The sequence below is a fragment of the Rhineura floridana genome, chromosome 9 (genome assembly GCF_030035675.1).
Source record: "Rhineura floridana isolate rRhiFlo1 chromosome 9, rRhiFlo1.hap2, whole genome shotgun sequence".
NCBI lineage: Eukaryota > Metazoa > Chordata > Lepidosauria > Squamata > Rhineuridae > Rhineura > Rhineura floridana.
The window spans coordinates 69,435,153-69,451,079 of record NC_084488.1 but is presented as its reverse complement, the minus strand read 5'-3'; the positions used below and the strand labels follow the sequence as shown (position 1 = coordinate 69,451,079).

Here is a 15,927-nt window from a genome sequence, read left to right as displayed (position 1 = left end):
CATGGGGACTCCTTGCCCCCATGTGTGTATATGCATTCCAATTATACTGGGGAAGGGATAACCCTCCCCACCCTGCTTGCTGCCTTCCTGATAAGGATCACTGCCATGCCTGTAACTAAGTAAGAAAAAAGCTAGAGCAATTCCAATCCATATTAGTGATAGTGAGTACAGGAACTGGAGAAAAAAGGAGCAATTAATCCAGAGTAAAAGTTTGTGACATTGCTCTGTTGATTTGCATAGCAGGCAGCATTTCTCAGGCTTTTGGGTTTAGTTCAAGGAGCAGGTTGGTGGGAGAAAAGGATGGTTTTCCAAAAGAAGCAACAAGGTCCTCTGTCTCCTAATGCAATGACTCTGTAGACCGGGGCAAGGAACTGGATCTGGACCAGCCCACCAGCTTCTTTGATGGCAGTCCAAATGGGAACACAAAAGTACCATCCTCAATTACTGCTCCTTTGAGTGAAAGGTGGAGGATGGGATGCGCACAGCATTGTAAACGTTACAGGAGATCTTCTCCCAGTCTCCTCCATTACTTACAATGCTCTGCTCACTTCTAACCAGAGCTACCATTCATAGGCTTCTGGCTCCCCACACCCCTCGTATTTTTCATAAGGAAAAGCAAGGGACTAGGGAAGCCAGCTACATTGGGAGCTAGCCCCTTGAAGTGGCAACTCTGAATGGCAATTTAGTATTCTTTTCCCACTAGGAAAGGCAAGAGGAACAAGGAAAATGGCTGCATGGGGACCCTCCCCCATCTGAAGACTCCTGGAATGCCTTGAAGCTATGGTTCCCACATTCCTATTGGGAAAGGCACTGTTAACTCTATTTTAAAAATAGTGCAGATATTTCATATCTGCATACATATTTTATCAGATTCAAATGAGATTTTACCAGGTGGGAATAACTGAGTTAAATAACTTAATTTAGTACTGTTAAGTTGAGAAATGATTAATGTAAATCAAGGATAAGTAAATATATTAGTAAAGGCAGAAAAATAGCCAAAACCAGTTCAAAATGATCATATTGGTTGGTTGTAATTTTAGCAGAAATTGAGGAAAGGCCTTGTGTCATGTCAACAAAATACCCTTCCTTTTCATGGCTTCTTTTTCAAACCTTCTGCAATTGCCTTTTTCTTTGTATTGGGTAATGTCATAATTAAAAATATAATGCTGCAATCCTGCACACACTTCTCTGGGGATAAGTCCCATTGAACTCAATTGGGCTTACTTCAGGGCAGACAAGTCTAGGATGTATTTTGGTTCCATCTAAGAAATAATGGTTTTCTTGTATAATAATAATACCAAAAATGTAACCTGTTTGTAAAGCTTTCATACAAAAGCAATCAAGAAAGAATGGGGACAGGTGGGGAGAAATGCAGGTAACATCCATAAAGGGAAAACAAAGTCTTGGAGAAAGCTTTGGATTATCTCATACCAAAAAGATATTTACTGCAGAGCAAGAAAAGCCTCCAAGGAGATATTCTGAGGGCCAGGAAAATATAACAGGAAAGATGGTTGCAGAGACTAGAATTTCTTCCCTAAAGAATATGATGTGCTTAAAGTACACCTGGTCTGGATGTGATTATAGCATCATAATAAGGCTGGGGAGACATGAGTTCAGATTCTCACTCAGCCATGAAGGTTATTGGGTGACCTTGAGCCAGTCACTGGCCTATTGCATGTCACATGAAGCCAAACTATGGCTTAGTGAGAACACACTAATATGTGGGTTCTTGGAGAGAAGATCATGGGAAGAGCAAAGCTGTCTCAATCTCCTCTTCAGGAGCCCACACTCAGGCCACACCTCTCAGTTTAACCTACTTGACAGAGTTGTTGTAAGGATAAAACATGCAGGGTGGTATTTAATTAATGTCAATGGGTCTACCCTACTGTCCTGACCTCTTTGGAGGAGGAGTGGGACATAAATCAACACCATGTTCTATCCATTAAATTATAAACAGAAGGTTTTGAACGTAGACTGAAGGTGAACAGGTTATTTGTCTTTGTAGTCCTGGCCCAACAAAATGGTAGATTGAGAAAAACAAATTCTTGAGATATTTTCTGGCCAACATTGCACTGGTGTTGCATAAAAGCTGTTGTCCAGTTCAAGGTGTTGGTGTTAACCTTTAAATCCCTATATGGTTTCGGCCCGGTTTATCTGAAGGAGCACCTCCAGCGTCACCAACTATGCCGCCCGACAAGATCCGCCACGCAGGGCCTTCTCTCAATCCCACCAACAAAAGTAGTGAGGTTGGTGGGGACTAGAGAGAGGGCTTTTTCGGTGGCGGCCCCCACTCTCTGGAATTCCCTCCCGTTCGATCTTCGACATGCCCCTTCCCTGGATACCTTCCGCCGAGCATTAAAAACTTGGCTGTTTGGTCAGGCCTTTGAGACTATCGGGATGGGCTAATTATATACTCAATCCCCGCTGCTATGTATTACAATTGCTGCTATTCTGTCACTGATGATTATTTGTATTTTATTGTATTTATTGTATTTACTGTATTTTGTATTTTATTGAATTTAATATGTACGCCGCCTAGAGTGGCTTCGGCCAGATAGGCGGCCTAAAAATTAAATTATTATTATTATTTTTGTCCAAGGACAAAGGGCCTGATTCTCCTTGAGAATCAGCTCTCTACTACCACAGTGTTTCCAATAAAATCAACCAAGGCAAACTGCTGTAAAATGATGCAATCCAGCAGAGACTGAAACTATCCCAGTTGTTACCTTGCAAGACTAAGGGCCTGTCTGTGTGAATTATTGCTATGGTGCAATTTGCTTATAATCCATAACAGTGTTTGATATGCATAATTGACTCTGTAACAAACTGATTCTTGCCACAAAGGCAAGCTGCTTTTCTCTACATTTGTTCTGTTTCTTACAGTTTCTTTTTCCTACTGATGCCACCCGGGATGCCTGGAATACTACTATGAGGGTTTTTTTGCTTTACATGTTTATTCATTTATACAGCACTTCCTTTTTATTTCTCAGTTATTTTTAAAGACTGTATCTCCCTTTTCTTAATAAAATAAATGCAAAGCTTAATTGCTCATAAAATACAAGAGTAGCCCATTTGAAATCAATGGTACTTGATTATGTTATTTGACTAAGTTAAGTCCCTTTGATTTTATTGGGTCTGTTCTAAGCAGAATGGAGTCTGGATCCAGTAAAAACAGTTTACTAAACATCAAATTACAAATTACTAAACCAATTACTAAGCATCAGTTTAACGTGATAAAACCAAAAGTAAAACAGAGCATGGGGACAGAGGGTAGTATCCAATGCTCGTTCTACTCAGAACAGGCCCATTAAAGTTAATAGACATGACTAACTTAGGTTCATTAATTTAAATGGGTCTCCTCAGAGTAGGACTTAGTTAAATCCAACCCAGGGTCTTTAAAAGCTTGAGAGAATGACAGGCTGCTCACCTGAAGCTTACGAGAGTAGGAGCCAAGTGAACCTCTCTACGGAGGTGTTTCTGAAAGTGGGATGCAGACCAAGGCCTCCAGTGCTGAACACAAGGCAGACAGGATCATATGAAAGTATATCAGTCCCAAACCATTTAAGAACCAGCACTCTGAATCAGTGCCAGCCCTACCATTAGGCAGAGTGAAGCAGCTGCCTCAGGCAGCAGATACTGGGAGATGGGGAGTGATGGTGGGGTGGTGGACAACAGAACTGTGCCTGCCACATTGCCTGATCAACTCCCCCAAAGCTAGCCTGCCGCCCTCTGGTGCAGTGGAGGATGCTGTCCAATTGCTTGTGCTGAAGTAAGACTTGGTCTGTGCAGCTTCTGTATAGGGAATGGGTAGCAAGAGGACCATTGTGTCCTTTGTGTCAGTCAGCAACATGAGACTCTAAGGGGGATCCTGCAGGAAGCTTAACAGGCTCAGGTCCAGTGGGCACTGGAAGTTGCTGGTATCAGTGTGTGTCTGCCTTTGTTGCATGTTCCAGCCCAGGAATAGCCAATGTGGCAATCTCCAGATGTTGCTGTACTACAACTTCCATTAGGCCCAGCCAGCATGGACAATGGTAAAGGATGAATTCTGCAGCCCACTTTACTGGCATAGGAAGTTATTAGATTTTTCCCTCTCCTCAATGAGAAACTATGGTTGAATTCTTTCCCACTATTCACAGACAGAAGTGGAGTAGCAAATCCAGAAGTGCAGGGTCCCTTCATAAGTCACAGCCATGCCCCCTCTCAGCCACACCCTCTTCTAAGGCTATAGAATAATTTGGCTAGGCTTGAATACTGCTTTATGCTGCTCTCTCACTCTCACCACCTGACTGTCCTTTCTCACTGTCCGAGATATTGCTTGAATTACTGAATTCAGTGCCTACATGTTTATCTCCTGCTATTATCAAACTACTTGATGATGTAGATGGGATGCTATAATCAGGATTCACTGTCTCTTCTTCTGCAATTACTCTCCATAACTTGGCTTTTTGAAGTAGGAACCCTGGAATTCCTTTCACTGTGTTTGGCTCGGATCAGCAGGAAACAACAAGGAAGCATGTTAGAAGACTCTTCTCAGTGGCTAACACACTCCCCTTTCATGCTGATTGGCTCATAGGATGCTGGAGACATAGGGACCCTGGTGGGACCTGGCTACCAAAAAAGTAAGGGGTCTAAGACACACACCCCAAGACCCTGGACAACTACACTCCTGTTCACAGCCCAAAATTTATATTTCATTGGGCTTTGGTGGCTCCGCCTTTGGATGGCTTAAAAAAAACCCCAACTACACAAATTCACTGAAGATTGCCATTGATAGAGCTATTAACCATGTTGCCCGCATCTACAGTCAGAGGCAGTGTACCAGTTGGTGAGGATATGGAAGTGTCATTTTTATGAGCCTTCAGAGGATGTCTATTATGGAAACACAGTATTGAGCTAAATGGACTAACAGTCAGCAATTTTTATCTTATCATCTGTGCTAGTTGCATGCTTACATCCCTGGAGCACTGAACTAAGTTTTGTAGATTGGAGTCCACTCCAATTACAGCTGGAGTTTGGTGCAGCTTTGCTAATTAAAAAAAGCCTTCCTGCTTTGTCTTTACTATCAATATGTTTGCAAGTGATGCTACTGTATCAGCATGTAGCAGTCTCTTCCTCCAATCTTATTTCAGAGTTTTCCCATCACCACTGACAAGAACAAATTTGTGACAAGTTTCTGGAACAGCCTCCTACACATTTGCCTTGACCCTCAAAGTGATCTAGTTTTCACTGCTAATTTAAAATTTTGTGTGTTTTATTGTATCTGCAAGTTTATGAACAAATTTTGAGGTAATATGCAGGTCCTGGATTGACTCCAAAGCATATCAATTTAAACTGTGCATGACTCCAAGGCTACAAGTCTAAGCTTACTCAGAAAATGAATTCCGCTAACTTGGAGATTGATAGCACCATTGATTTCAAAGCAATTTATTTCCAATTTTATGTATTTAAGACAGAGGTACAAATAACCTAAACTAAATATTTAGAAATGTAGATGTTTTTGCATTTCTTCAACACACCAAAAATTATGCTTTGAGCACTTATGTTTAATGTTTCATGCTTATTGTTTTTACATTTCTAATTTGTTTGTTTTATTTTATTTTGCAACACGAAGCTAGACTTGACATTCCCTATTGGAAATTGTGGGGAGACAATTTCTTTACATGTAAATTAAGAGAGAGTGGCATTTGGTATATTCCAATAAGCCTATATTAAGACATAGACAGCCTTCGCCAACCTGATGTCCTTCAGATGTTTTGGGCTACAAATCCCATCAACTGTAACCAGCATAGCCATGCTTGTTGGGACTGATGGGATTTGTAGCCATAACATCTAGAGGATGCAGGGTTGTGACAGCTGACATATAACATTGGGATGTAAGGTGAGTTTGCTAGAAAAGCATTTAAAGAGGAGAAAAGAGAGGGTTGGCCTAGCTGTTAGGCAGAGGGAGGCAGCTGTCTCAGGCGGCAGATGCTAGGTAGCATGAAGTGGTGGTATTGGAGGTACATAGCTGTATATGCCAGGCTATGTGCCCCGAGCGCCATAGGCCAACCAGCCGCCCTTTAGCATGATGGAGGATGCCATCACTTCACCAGAGCTGAAATAAGATCCAACGGCTTTTGTACATGGAACTGGGCAGAGCTTGGAAGTAACTCGTTACAAAAACTGAATTACCTGTAATTTATTATTTTTTTGAGGAATGAGTGGGTAATTTCTTCATATTTTGATTGTAATAGAGGAGTAATTTTATTATTTTTGAGGAGTAATTGTAATGTTTCCAGCATTACGTTTGGGCATTACTGGGGGGGGGAGGGGAAGTCTTCTGCTCTTCTGATTTGTGGATGAAAATAATGTGTCTTAAACTGGGGTTCTGTGCAGTGTCGCTCTTCCCTCATGCTCTGTGAGTGGTTAGGTGGCAATGAGGGAGGAGGTAGAGAGCAAGATGGGAATGGAGTGGAGAAAACAATTGTTAAAAAAATGGATGGTGGTGGTGAAGAGTGGAGGGAGAAAGGTGCTGGAGGGCAAGGACGTGAATGAAGGAGGCAGCAGCAGAATGGAGATAAAGAACGGAGGAGGTGAGAGACATGTGTGAGTGAGTGTGAGAGAGAGAGAGTACTGAAAGCAGCCGCTGTTCCCCTCCCTGGCATTTGCAGTGTTTTAACTTTGTTGCACTCCAGAGGAAAATGTGTGCTTGGGTGGGTGCGCCTTAGTGGCAGGGCAGGATCCAGGAGGTGGTTGAGAGAGATGATGCTTGCTGGCTCAGTGTGTGTGTGTGATTGCACTTGGTTTGATGCACAAAGATCTGAGCATTGGCCTCCTTCTGCCTTCCCGCCTCCCTTACCAGTGGGGAGACCACCACTGCTATCTTGTGGATATAAATAAATATTCCACTCTCTCTCTGTGTTTATTTTGAATGTTGTTTTTGGCTACTTAGGTGTGCAGCAGCCAAGGCCAGCACCTTGTAGGCACTCTAGGTGTTTTTTTTTTAAAGTAACTTAATTGTAATTGTAGTTAATTGTAGTTAATTGTTTTTGAGTAATGATGAAGTAATCACTTCCTTTCAGAACAATTGTAATTGTAATGGTAATTTATTCCCTTCTAAAAGTAATCTTCCAAGCTCTGGAACTGGGAGTGGGTGGGCTTGCCATTTTGTCCTTTGCCTCAGGCAGCAAAACGTCTGAGAAAAAGCATTCTTCTTGATGCTTGTATTCTGCCTCAATATATTCTTATGAAAGTGCAGACTTATAAATATGTAAATAAAAAAAGAAAGGAACACCAAGCTCAAAGGGAAATTGCTTGGAGCAATTTCAGCCAGCCAGTGAACTTACTTTAGTCCTGCAAAATATGTGGAATAGGAAGGCCCATTTGATCCAATGCAGGTACTACTTTGCCCCTGCTACTTCTTGTATTCTTAGTGACCTATGTCATAACAGGAGTTTATTCTCCTTTTGCCTGGAAGAAAGGACAGCTACGGGAGCAACCACTGGATGCAATAAAGGCTATAAGAAGTCACTGTGATTGATGTGAACCTGCAATGATATGCTGCCATAAGGCGATAGTTATGCCTCAGGTATCCTTCCCTTAGCAAGATGGCCACCACAAAGATTTCAATCTAGAAATTGATTTTGATCGCATTTTACACTGTACAGCTGCTGAGTAGTTTTCATTGTGTGCATTCCAAGGATCCTCAAGCAAATAAACAACCTATTGTTATAGGACCCTGAAAGAATGTCTTCCTTCCCTCATAACAGAAAAGTATTTGTTTCGAATACAATTTTTCCTCATTCTTAAAACATTCAGAGCAGCATATGCTTCTCTAGGCAAGGTGCCAGTGACTGTTAAACCTGCTGCAATGGAAATCTCTAGCAATAATAAATAAATAAATAAATACCCAGAGCGGTAATGCACTAGATTTAAAAGGTTAGTATGAAAAACGTCTAATGGATATCATTGTAATGGCACGGGGCATGTGACAGGGCATCTGTGTGTTTTAGAAAGATGCATAACTGTGTACAATTAATAATCAGAAGCATCATCATACAAAAAAAAGGAGGCTTTTTCGTGAAAAAGTAAAAAAAGGAGAAAAGCAGACATGGCTTGTTCGACTGTATGCTCATGACTGGGGATAACAATCCTAACAAAATTATCTAAAACAGGGATGGGAAATCTATGGGCTTTCTGATGTTGCTGGACACCAATTCCCATCAGCCCCATCCAGCATGGCCAATAGCCAGGGATGATGGGAGCTGTAGTCTGGAGGGTCACAGGTTCCCCCCATCCCTCCTCTAAAATGAGGTCTTTCTCAGCTCCTACCTCCACCAGAGTACAGATACAGATTCCCTCAACTATTTACATATTGCATGAATGGTGTTGCATCTAGTTTGGCTCTCACACAGTGATGTTTTTCAATAGCTGGCTCATAGTTCACTAACAAAGTAGCCTCTCCTTGTCTCTTGGTGAGTGAATAAGAGAAAAAAAAGATGTCCTCTCAGCCAGAAGCATGGGAGTGTGAAACCTCTACCCTGCCACCCTAATTAATTATGTTTGCCTGCCATCCCCATTTCAGCAGTGAAGCCAACATATTAGACAGCAAAAACAATATTTTTTTGAAACATGGTTTATAAATTAAGATTTATTAGGCTAATTGATGCAATATTATGTGAAGAAGCATTTTTGGAGAAACTGCTGCTGGTTTCCTCCCCTCCCCTTTCAGTTAAAGCAGGGGTGAGCAACCTCTGGCCTGCAGACCTAATTTGGCTAAAGCCATTTTGGCAAAGTCAGAGCCATCTTCCCTACATCTAATGTCATATATGACACTTGGTGTGGGGCAGGTAAAGTCATGGCTGGGCTGAAAAGGGGTTTGCAGACACTGCTCCTCAACTGATTGGCAGCACCTGCAAAGCACTTGGCATAGTGCCCTTGTAGCTCTTTGCAATCTCCAATGATCAGCTGATCATCAGTGCTTGCAAAGATCTGTGTGTGGTGCTTTGAAACCCCGATGACGAGGTGATTGTTGGGTCTTCAAAGTGATGTGTACCCGGCATGGCTTAAATTCAAACCATGTGGGCAATAATGGGTCATCTGATGTCACTGTGATGTCAGTTGATTGACCAGTGGGCAGCCCCACCCACATGTCAAACTTGGCCGACAGGGGATGAGGAACAGAAGGATATAGCCCACTGGACAGATCCAGTTCGCCATCCGTGCAGCAGAGAGAAGTTGAACCAAGCCACGAAGAACTCTCCATGGGGCCCATGACATCACAACCACATTGTGCAGCACCCAAGTTCTCTCTGTCCCAGCTAGAGGCAACACCATTCCTCACCCAGGAGCCCAGGGAAGGATGTTTCCATAGCCAGCAATCACTCAGAGGACATAAGGTGAGATCAGTGGGACCTACCTAGTAAAGACTAGCTAATCAATGAACCACGGGCAGGGAGGATAGATGGCAGCAATGATGAAGGAGTGGGTGATGATCAGAGATGGGCCAGAGTGCTAGAGATAGTATTTGCAGCATATGAGGACTAAATGAAGGGGGATGTAACCCGGTGAAGGAGGAGAAGCAAACAGGATAATGAGAAAAGTGCATAAGTACGCAGAGTGTATGTGAATAAGTGTGGAAGTGCAGAACACTTGGGAGGCTTGGCTGCTGACTGCACCTATCTACATTCATATTGATTATGGCTAGGAAGCTCCTTTCCACATTTACATCAAGGCTGCATATCTTTTCTGTTTCCAACAGCAAAAGGGGTTCCAGCAGCATCTGCTGTGGAAAGAAGGTTTAAAATAATTTTGGTTTGCTATCCACTTGCACTTCTAGATCATGGTTTTCGTAAGGCTCAGTTTATTTGTACATTTGAATTTACCCAAAACAGATATTGCTTTGGTGAACTACCAAGGGGCACGTGCTGCACACAAAGACAAGACTGGCTCTAAAACACTGATGGCACATGCAACACAACCCACTCTGAGGCCATTTGAAAAAAAGGGTTAATTTAGTATCTATTCAGGATGGCATAAGGAAGGAAGTTTAAAACTGAATGCATAAACTAAATAGGTCAATAGAGATGTACTCTGTTGTTTGCTATTCCACTGAAATGAAATGAAATACAATTCCAAAGCCAGTATATGCTTTATTTAATATGAAGCTGAAATTAGCAACAGTGTCCATTCAAAATCGGCCATATATATTTACCTACAGAAATAAAACAACTTAAAGGCAATCTGTGTTAATGAGAGATGTTAATCTGTGTTAATGACAGATGAGTGAAAAAGAGAAGCCTGAATTAGTCACATAATGCATGCTGGGTAATGTTATGATACAATACTTTGTCCACAAAGATATTTAAAAAAAGTTATTTAGGTTAGTTTTGATTATTTGTGAATCACACAACATGACTAACTTCAGCAGTAATGCTGAGTTTATTATGTAGTCATTTATTTAGAAAAAAATATAGAAATTTATAGATGGGCATCTTCTGTTGCATTTTATCTCCAAGAGAATTGAGCAAAGCTGCTGAAACTTCTGGCCACTTGCCAGCAGAAGCCTGTGTCACAGCATCATCAATGCCACCTCAAACGCAGGGCAACCAAGGGAAATGGGGCACCACTGAATATAGGAAGCTACCGTACACCATATCAGATTATAGTATTGTCTCTTCTGGGTAGCACTGGATTTCCAGGGTCTCAATTAGAGGTCTTATCACCTGTAACCTGACCATTTTAACTGGATATGCCAGAGACTGAACTCTGTTATATGCTCTACCCACTGAGCTGTGGTCCTTCCATATGGTCCCAGCCATTGTGCTGCAGTCTCCGTCACTGCTGAAAGTAAGTAGAATGTAAACATGAGAACTTTCTTTAACCACTTGCACAAAGTACTTAGCATGCTGCTTTCCTTAGCAGTCTCAGGCAGTAGCCTGCACACATATAACTAAGGAGGGATAACTCCTGGCAGACTGCATATTGTTTATCCAGATGGAGCTGCATTTCGCCTGCTGGCTGCACATTCTTTGAAAGCTTAGTACTGCAAAATATTGTATCTATTGCTGCAAAAAACCAAAGCATGTCTGAAAAGTGTGCACAGATTTTAAAACAATGCAGTGTTAAACTCATTCAGATTTTATCCAAGGAGCTTTTGTAATGAAACAAATTAAAATGAAGAGTGAAAATAGGTGCTTGCATGTATGTGATTTATTCTGAATGGGTTTTTAAAATTACCATTGCAGGGATTTTTTTTTTTTTTTTTTTACAATCAAAACCTCTTGGGTAGTTCAATAATCAACTACAAATTGTCAGTTTAGATTAAATTCTATGGTGTATTTCCAAAGGAACAGTTACTTCTCAGTTTGAAATAATCTACATTCATTGCCCTTTGTGCTATTTCTATCAACTGCAACTCTTTCTTTATACATACACACCCACACCTCCACCAAAGTGGACTACATCTTAGACCATAGTTATTAAAATGGCAAGAACGCTAGACAAAAATAAAGTCAATAAATTAGTGCTGTCATCCTTTAGCTGACACTAGTAATGACTAAATATTTAATTTTCAAGTAAAACACTAAAAACTGCCCAACAAGTGGCACAGAGCATACCAGTTAAGTGATACATACTGGTCACAAAGGAACCTTCAGCCAGCAGCCCCATTTGGCCCAACATGGCTCCTAATTTGGCCTCTAAGTCCGTTTTCACCAAATGACACCCTCTGCCCCACACCTGGTGTTGTATATGATATCAGATGCGGAGCAGATAGAGACAGGCTGGATCAGCTGTGTGACTGTGTTCCCCATGGGGATCTCAATCATCCAGCCAACACTGCAAATAGCAGGGTAGAAATCACCAACCATCAGCTGATGAGCAGTGGGTTCAAGCCCGCTGGATCGGCTATGTGACCAAGGGAACTCGATTGTACAGCTGATCCCTGCAGAAACCAGTCCTGCCAGTCCTAAGCTCAGCACGTTGCCCCTTTTGCTGCAGTTCCCTAGCTGTCACTCATTTGGGAAGCACTGCACAAAGTACTGACAAGTGGATGGGACAACCAATCAGATGACTGACAGGTGTTGTCCTGCCCACCTGTCAGGGTGTGGGGACAGATAACAATTTGGCTCACCAGCCATAAAGGTTTCCCATCTATGCCCTAACTCACAGATGGCACATTTTCTTCTGTGAATGAGGGTTAGAACATTACCAAATAATAGCTTAAACCAATGTTTGTTATGCAGATTTCATTAGTGTATTTTATATGCCTTAGGAAAAGGCTTGGCATCTTGGATTTCTCATTCAAATCTATTTAAAGGAAATAGGAGTTAACAGCTTCAGGATCCCGGAACACATAAAGATTCTTGTGTGCAAAGGTCTTGGGGCAGAGTGCCCTTCCCAGCTCATATTTTTAGATGCTGTTCATCCCAGAGATCCCATCATGTGCAGTGAAATCCTTAAACAAACCCTTAAAAGCCGGAGTATGGTATACATAGCACACTGGGAGCTAAAGTAGATGTTATGGGAGATATGAAGCAGCCACTACTCTGAATGTATTTGTTCCCTCTTCATAAGATCTACTAGGTAAATGCAACATGATGGAATCTGATCTCATGATGCTGTTTGTTGTCCCAGCTCCACAGTCGACAGCAAAAGAGAATGTACAATGCAACGACATCATATTGCCTGTTGTGTTTACCTAGACGTGAGACAAAGAGTGGGAAAGAGTAACGGGGGTAGATCCAGACTTATACAAGTAAGTCCTACTGAATTCAATGGGACTTACTCCCACTTAAGTGGAGTTGGGATTGGAGCCTTAGGCTGCAGTCTAATATACACTTATCTGGGAGTAAATCCCATTGAACCTAACAGAGCTTACTTCTCAGAAGACATGCATTGGATTGGCTGGACAACCAGCCAGATGGGCGACTAATAAATTTAATAATAAATAAATAAATAAAAATTGCATCCTTAGTCGCACTCAGAGCAGACTCACTGAAATCAACAGGGCTTAACTAATTTAAGTCCCACTGATTTCATCTGTTCTGCTCTAAACATGACTACGACTGGATCCAACCCAATGAGAGCAACATGTCTGTGTTACTCATAATCTCTGAACATTCTGGTCATCAGAGTGCACCACCCAACAATTGCAACTTTTGTTTACGTTGTACGCAACAACACCTGTACTAAATTTGATTTCTTCCAATTAATATTTATTTGTATATTTTGAGAATTTATCTATTTCTTTACAAAAACTTCCACATAACTTATTTCAGTATAGCTATGGGAATATACTGAATCAAGTTAATAGAATGTCTTTGCTCTAAATGCATTAAGCTTGCCTTTTACTCTGTCCTTACATGCTGAAGTTTCACAAGTATTATTGGAACATAGCAGAAAAAAGGTCTGCCTACAAATGATATGTGTGCATCATTTGAAAACAAAGAAAACATTGTTTTGTTGCATTTTTTTACTTTGTTCTTGTTGCATTGCAATTTTACTGTATATTTTTTACTGGTTATTTCTTTTCTTCTTTTTGTAATATGTTTAATATGTTGTTCACCACTTTGGGGGCCTTTTGGTCAAAAAGTGGTATATAAATAAACTATAAACTAAACTAAACCTAAACTAAACTACTAGTCTCTCTACCAAAAAATAAACTAATTAACAATTTTTCAGTTATATAGAAACTGCAAAGTACCATTGGGGCACCTACAGGCATAGATACTATTTATGCATCATTTGTTTAAATCTATCCAGTTTTTACATTGCCATTAAATCCCGTTTTTTTAAAAATATATTCCTTGCTTTCTTTTTACAGTGAATTTTCAGTGTGGTGGAAGTATATCACCTTAGAAGTTTTAGGCAGTTATCATTAGTATACTTTGGAAGAAGAAAGTCCCATTGGCCAGTGGGACTTACATCTGAGTAAGCATGGTCAGAGTTCCAACATCTGGTCTTACTTGTTTTCAAATAATTTCATTATTATTATTATGCATTATGTGTTTTTATGTTGTTCTCTGGGATTTATTTTAATTATTTATTTTAATTCAGAATGGATTACAAGTACCCAAAATAAATAAGTAAATAATATTTAATTTCTACCAGAAATTAATATTATTTCCTGTAGAAATACTTTGAGAGCATCTTTTTATCTGACCAGAATTCCACTGAGAGGAGCACATTAGGTTGATCCTCACTAATAAGATTTTGTTTATCTGCTACATTTAGCACAATTAAAAAAGAAATAATTTACACAAACAAATACTTATACCTTAATAGTGCCAAATAGTGTAAAGGAATGCTGGTACTGTTTGAGAGACCAAAATACTTGCTTTCTTCACCACAGAGTTTCCTCTCAGCCTTTTCTTTAATATATGTCCTCCATATAGAAATATTATCAGTCATGTAAACAGCTGACACAGCAGGGAACAAAACTCCAAAGCAGATTTCATTAGGATTATGTAGCAAACTACAACAACCAATCATCTATATTGCCTCTGTAAAGGCCTTTAGTGTTAAGGAGACCTGATCTACAAAACACTGAAGCTGGAGTACTTAACCTACTTCTACGGAACAACAATCTTGGTGTAGTAGTTAAATGGCTTCCATTTAATTAATCCATCTAGACTGTTGTAGATAGGATGAGCCTCCCAGTAAAGATTCATTGGCACCTACATTCTTGCTGTTTCAGTGTGATTGAATAAAATTTATCCAATGACAACACCAAGAGGAATAGAAAGTAAATGAGCTCTTGAAGTGACATTTTAGAAGGGCAATGGCCTATGCAGAACTCTGAGTAATTTAATAGGCGAATGGCAAGTGGGGACTAAAATGCTGTTGGAACTAACAGACAATATTTTTAATATGCAACTTTGGAAGGTATTACCTTCAGCTCAGGAGTAGAGATGTAGATCTGGCCAGCAGGCTGGATCCTTACCTTCACACATATGATGGGCAGGGTTGTTCTACACGTTTGCTTCACTGCTGGCTGCAGTCAATGGTGGCTGATGTCCGCTAAACCAGGTGGGCTACTAGGAGGTCACGGGGGTGTGGCCAGTAGCAGTCACAGGGGTGCAGCCAAGTTGTTTTGTTTTTTCCCCTATCCTCCTCCCTTACAAAGCTACTGTGGACACTTAAGCATTATAGTTTTACAAGCAGCTAGCACCTACCTAAACATTTGTTCAGAAGGGGTCCCAGTTGCTTCTCTGTTGGGAGAAAGGCTGGGTGGCCCCACTGGTTCTTGTTCTCTCCCTAGCCTCCTCCTTTTTAAAGAAACAGTGGACATTTAAAATACTACCATTTCACTAATACTTAGCACTTAAGTGTCTTATCTTGGTTTAGAAGGGGTTCCTGCTGTCATCCTGTTTGTAAGAACATTCTCTATCTGCTAGTGCAACGACAAGTTTTAGCGCTGCACAACAGAGGAATCCAATGCAGCAGTTGTGCTAGGAGAAACTTGTTGCACAACAGATTGCACAATCTACTAGTAAACTGCTTGTGCATTCTCGTACACAGCAGTGTACCACTGGTGCAAATCATTTCTCCAGTGGAACAAGCATACTGCTAAGTAACTTTAATTTAGTGCTTTGTTGGCTGCAACCCAAATAACAGTAAAAAACAAAAACAAAAACAAACCACCACAAATGCATAAAATTGTATTTTCATTGAAAGTTATTTATTTATTACATTTATATACTGCCCCATAGCCGAAGCTCTCTGGGCGGCTTACAGCAATTGTTGTTGCTTTCTAATAATGTTATTACCTTGTTACAGTAGGGCCCCACTTATACGGCAGGTTAGGGCCCAGACCCCCGCCGTAAAGTGAGAACCGCTGACAAGGGGAACATCGATCAACTGTAGTGCGGGAAGCTCCAACTGACAGTGCTTGGTCCCTGAAGCTCCCCCTGCAACAGCTGATCGATGTTCCACTTTTCTGTGCAT

The 15,927-nt window shown here is 41.0% G+C and overlaps 1 protein-coding gene across 3 annotated transcripts in view; it reads right to left on the bottom strand.

Moving 5' to 3' along the window:
* Nucleotides 1–15,927, bottom strand: part of RNF150 (ring finger protein 150) — a 151,442-nt gene that overhangs the window by 11,950 nt on the left and 123,565 nt on the right. Inside the window, exon 7 of one of the 3 annotated variants that reach the window (XM_061584885.1) lies at nt 10,147–10,821. The exons of 1 other annotated variant lie outside the window; for it this stretch is intronic. In XM_061584885.1, coding sequence (XP_061440869.1) covers nt 10,700–10,821 — 122 coding nt within the window. In that variant the 3' untranslated portion in view covers nt 10,147–10,699. Of the gene's footprint in view, nt 1–10,146; nt 10,822–15,927 lie in introns of those variants that run through there. One more of the 3 variants, XM_061584882.1, reaches the window with a different exon arrangement.